This window comes from Macrotis lagotis, chromosome 7, assembly GCF_037893015.1.
Source record: "Macrotis lagotis isolate mMagLag1 chromosome 7, bilby.v1.9.chrom.fasta, whole genome shotgun sequence".
Lineage (NCBI taxonomy): Eukaryota > Metazoa > Chordata > Mammalia > Peramelemorphia > Peramelidae > Macrotis > Macrotis lagotis.
In genome coordinates this window covers 197,328,388-197,333,062 of record NC_133664.1, presented here as the reverse complement: position 1 = coordinate 197,333,062, position 4,675 = coordinate 197,328,388, and the positions used below count along the sequence as shown (strand labels likewise).

At 37.0% G+C, this 4,675-nt stretch overlaps 1 protein-coding gene across 1 annotated transcript; it reads right to left on the bottom strand.

The window, feature by feature from the left end:
- Positions 1–3,894: 3,894 nt before the first annotated feature.
- LOC141493947 (large ribosomal subunit protein eL34-like) lies at positions 3,895–4,242 on the bottom strand. Its single transcript, XM_074195177.1, has one exon. It carries the CDS (start codon positions 4,240–4,242, stop codon positions 3,895–3,897), a length of 348 nt encoding a protein of 115 aa, XP_074051278.1.
- Between the last annotated feature and the right edge of the window lie 433 nt (positions 4,243–4,675).

The window sequence follows — 4,675 nt, the reverse complement described above, 5'->3', positions numbered from 1 at the left end:
CTCCTGGTATTGTTTCACAAAGAAGAAAGAACCCCTTATCAATGGGCTTTGGGATTTGGGTTACACAAGGTAGACCGAACTTATTTCTTGCCTTCTGACCTTTTATCTTTTTTTTTTGTTTGTTTTTGCAAGGCAAATGGGGTTAAGTGGCTTGCCCAAGGCCACACAGCTAGGTAATTATTAAGTGTCTGAGACGGAATTGGAACCCAGGTACTCCTGACTCCAAGGCCAGTGCTTTATCCACTTCACCACCTAGCTGCCCCCCTGACTTTTTGTCTTTACTCAAGTCCCAAAACTCTTTACTAAAATGTTCATACAAGTCTCACATCACAATTTTATTGTTGGCAAGAATATTGTTAATATTCTTAAAGAGAAGAAATTTAACCATCATAGATAAAAAATGATGAGCCTAAGTTAAAGTATCAAGTTCCAATTATGTGTTTGGGAAATGGGAAGTTCATGTAAAAGAAAGTTAGTGTATTAGATGAAGAAGTAAATTCTCAGGCCTGTCTTGTACCTTTTCTTAAGGCCTCTTCTGACTGTTCACCATTCTTTCCCAGGGCTCTGAGTTTGACAGGAGCAACTAATGGAATGTTGTGGAAGCACATGGTTGACTTTCTACAAATCATCCTCAGTGACACTGGATTTTTCCTCACAATTTCTGAGCTTAACTTCATAATACATTATGCATATGTCACTGAGGTTCATATTTACATTTTACTTAAATCTGCTCATATTTTCAGCATGTACTCCCTTTTGGGGAGGGGATCTCCTAACTCCAATAGGCATCATTAGTTCTTTGTGATCCATAGTTTGGGTTTTTACTTATTCCAAAACTATTTTAGATGGTTAAAATTGGCATTCTCCTTATCTGATGTGATTTAAGGAGTACTCTTAAACCCCAAAGTATTTTCCGAAGTGATTTTCAGAATCATCATATAAGGGGTTCAAGGGCCTGTGATGTAAAATAGTTACCATTGTTTTTTATGCCTTCTAAAATCTTATAGGTACTTTAAAACTATTTTCATTAATTAATTACTGGGGAGGACCCTTGTCTACCCAGAAAGACTCATAGAGAGGTGTTGACTCACATCCATCCTGATTCATGGAAAATGAAAGAAACTCAGTCACTTTCATATGACTAGGAGCTAGATGGAAACTTGCTGTGGGATCATAGAAGTTTCATAGCTAACTTGAAAACCCATATACCAATAATACAGAGATTGTGGAACTTTTACTTGATGTTTGTCCTTCATTTTTGAAGAAGACCATAACATCAGGGAAATGATGCCATAACAAGCATGTGCATTGGATTTGAGTGAAGGGGGGACTGTGTTAAGTCACCAGACTCACTTTCTCCTCCAGAGTTATCTGAATCCAGTGGCCAGATATGAATTGGGATGGTTGGAGATGGCTTTGGATGTGAGATAACCATCAAGCAACTTGCTCAAGGTCACACAGCTAGTGAGTGGCAAATGTTTGAGGTCAGATTGGAACTCCCTATCCTTCGGATTCCAAGGCCAGTGCTCTAGCCACTGTACCACCTAGCTAGTTGAACTAAAGACATATTGACTTGCTTAAGGTAAGGAGGTCAAGGAGTCTCAATCTAAGGATTAGCAAAATTTTTTACAATGGTTGGGCAGAGATCAATAGATTATAGTTAAGAAACCTGAAGAGTAATGAAAATGTTAGTGCAAAGGTGGGGGCTGTTGAATAATAACAAAGAGCAAAGCTTTACTGGATGACAGAGATAGCAAAGGAGTTCAGCATTCTAATGGCAGTTTCCTGACTTCACAAAATGTGGAAGATGTTTGGACTATCTACAGACCCTTTCTCAGAATAATATTTTTAAATGCATAAAATCATAATATATAGGATTTCAAAGATAGCCAAATGTACTGATATATAATTTTCAAGATATCTTAAAAACAAGTTCCTGCTCTCTAGATTAAGATCTTTGGCTTTATATGAATTATAAAATCTTAATTATGATTGTTTTACAGAAGAAATTATAGATTAAATCACTGAAGTTCCTAATATGAGGAATGAATACTTACTAATTAAGTCTGTGTCATTGCTAGCTTTGGATGACAGAGACCAAGATTCAGGACTGGCTGGAAGGAAATCAGGAGGGATAGAATCTGATGCTTTCCCCAAAACTTGTACTTCATATAGAGATATTATTTTTTTCTTCCTGGGTTGAAAATACTCACATATCTTCCATTCAGTATTCCACATTTGAAAAGCTCTATTTTACTATGGCTCAAGAAACCAATAATTGCACATCTGAAAACAAACCATATTTTTAGTTGTAAAGATAATCAGTATACTGATTGAAAACAACTACACAGAGCTAAGTCAAAGATGATTAATCCCATCAAAAAAGACATTACAGAAATTTGTGACATCAGCATCCATTGTCTCTTACTGATATAAATGATCAGTGTGATATTTTCCTCCTCTTTCCTCAAAGTTAATACTCATACTACCTCTGCTCTTATAATTACCAAGTCTTATTCATTCTTCCTTGTCCGTGACAAGTCTGTATTTATCTTTTATCTTCTTGCCAGGGTCACTAGCACTGAGAACAGTGTTGATTCATAGAAGTTACTAAAAATTGCTTGTTGAATCTAATATAATAGAATCGAAGATTTTGGCTCTTATGGTGACATATGCTTGTATTGCCTTCTGGGTAAATGGCCTTCTAACTAGTTTCTTTACCTCTAGATTCTGCCTCTTTCAATTCACCCAGGGCAAAGATACTAGACTAATCCCTTCTCAAAGGATGGCCAAATATATTGATGGCAGCTCACCAAGAGAGGCCTACTTAGTAAACTATAATTTTCCATACCAGAACAAAACATGTAGCATATTATTTGGTAAAGAACTTCTTGACTACCCAATTTTATGGAACAAGAATAAAAAAAAAAGAATATTGCAGTCCAAGGGCTTGCATACATTCTATAATCAAACATATTTTCCAGGAACCAAATGAAGGCCTTTTTCATGATTGTTCACTTGGGTAGAGGCATTTCAATTCTGAAAGAAAAGAGTCATTTCCTGGAGCCTTATAGGGACAGAGATAGGGAATTTCATAAGTAGAGGAAACTACCAGGTGAAGGCTCCCTCTACCAGGGCTGGTCAGCATCTTCTCCATACCTTATAGTCTTAGAGAGTTGCCTAGAGCAAAGAGGGACTAAATAGTTTGTCCAAGGTCACTCATTCAGTCTATGCCAGACAGAGGACTTGAGTCTTGGTCTTCCTGGCTCTCTCTCTTTATCTCACAAACCCTCATTAGTCTCCCCATTTTTAGTCAGTCGCAAAAATAATTTTCCTAATGTAGAGCTCTGACTATGTCACTTCTCTGTTCAAGAACCATCACTGGATGGCTAGTCTCTTTAGTATGAAATATAAACTCCTCAGCTCAGCATTTAAAGCCTTTCCCAGCCTGGATTCAGCCAGCATCCCCAGACTGAATGGCATTCCATCTCCTCTCTTGGAGACTTTGCATAGGATATGCTCACCTCAGTCTCTAAGAATCTTTAGCTTCTCTTAAGGCTCAACTCAAGGGACACCTTCTATGGGAAAATCTTCCTTGACTTCCCTAGTGATCTCTACCTCCTCAAGCTGGCTTATTCTTTCTTTTTAGTTTATATTTGTGAAGTCCTAGTAGAATGTGTGGGGCACCCTCTCTCTCTGCTTCATCTGGCTTGATGAAGGATACATGCTTCAACTTCTGAGTAAAAAAGTTGCAAAATAAAAAAAACCAAGATTTAGCAGCAGGATAGAGTAGCCTCAAAATAGAGTAGTAGGAAAAGCTCAATTAAGTCAGAGCATCATTTCTTTCTTTTTTTTCACATTTTAATTTTTTTTATTATTCAAAACCCATCCTTTTTATTTACTCTTTTGACTCTGTGCTTGTGCCTTCAACACCTTCACAACAATTTTCTGCTCTTCAATCAGGAAAGCATGCTTGATCCTGTCATGGACACATTTAGCACACATGGAACCACCATAAGCCCTGCTGACATGCTTTTTTGTCTTTGATAGCCTCATAAGAACTTTAGGTCTTACTGTACCTTGAAGTCTTCTTGGGCACACATCACAGGCTGATTCTGGTACTTTTCCAACTTTCTTGGTGTAAAGGTAAACAATCCTGTTACCTGGAGTTTGTAACAGTTGAGTTTTTTTGGAAGCAGTATTGTAGGACAACCTATGCCGATATATCAGGTGCTGAACCATTTTTCATTTCTTGTCAGGTTTGCCGCCAGAAGGAACTAGAGCATCATTTCTAAAGGGAACTGAATTACATATTTTGCTACAATAATAGCTTTAAAGCATTTTATATGGTAGTTAACATTTTATATATTGCTTTTATATAGTAGTTAACATTTATATATTGCTTTTTATATATTAAGCATTTTATATAGTAGTTAACATTTACATATTGAAAATCCCTTTGCAAATATTATCTTGTTTTATTTTCAAGAAATGAAGTTTTGATTCATTCCTGGAATTGAATGAGCCTCCATTATCAAAGGAGTCCCCTACCAGCATCAATGCTCCATATAATTCTTCAGTACAACAACCTTTTGGGGTGGTGATTGCCACAGATTCCACAGTTTGTGTTGAACCCAAATCTACGATCCACCAGGGATTTTTCTCTCAGTGTGTT

Bases quoted from the DNA above. Each gene is read 5' to 3' on its own strand.
- LOC141493947 (XM_074195177.1), bottom strand. From the start codon at position 4,242: ATGGTTCAGCACCTGATATATCGGCATAGGTTGTCCTACAATACTGCT.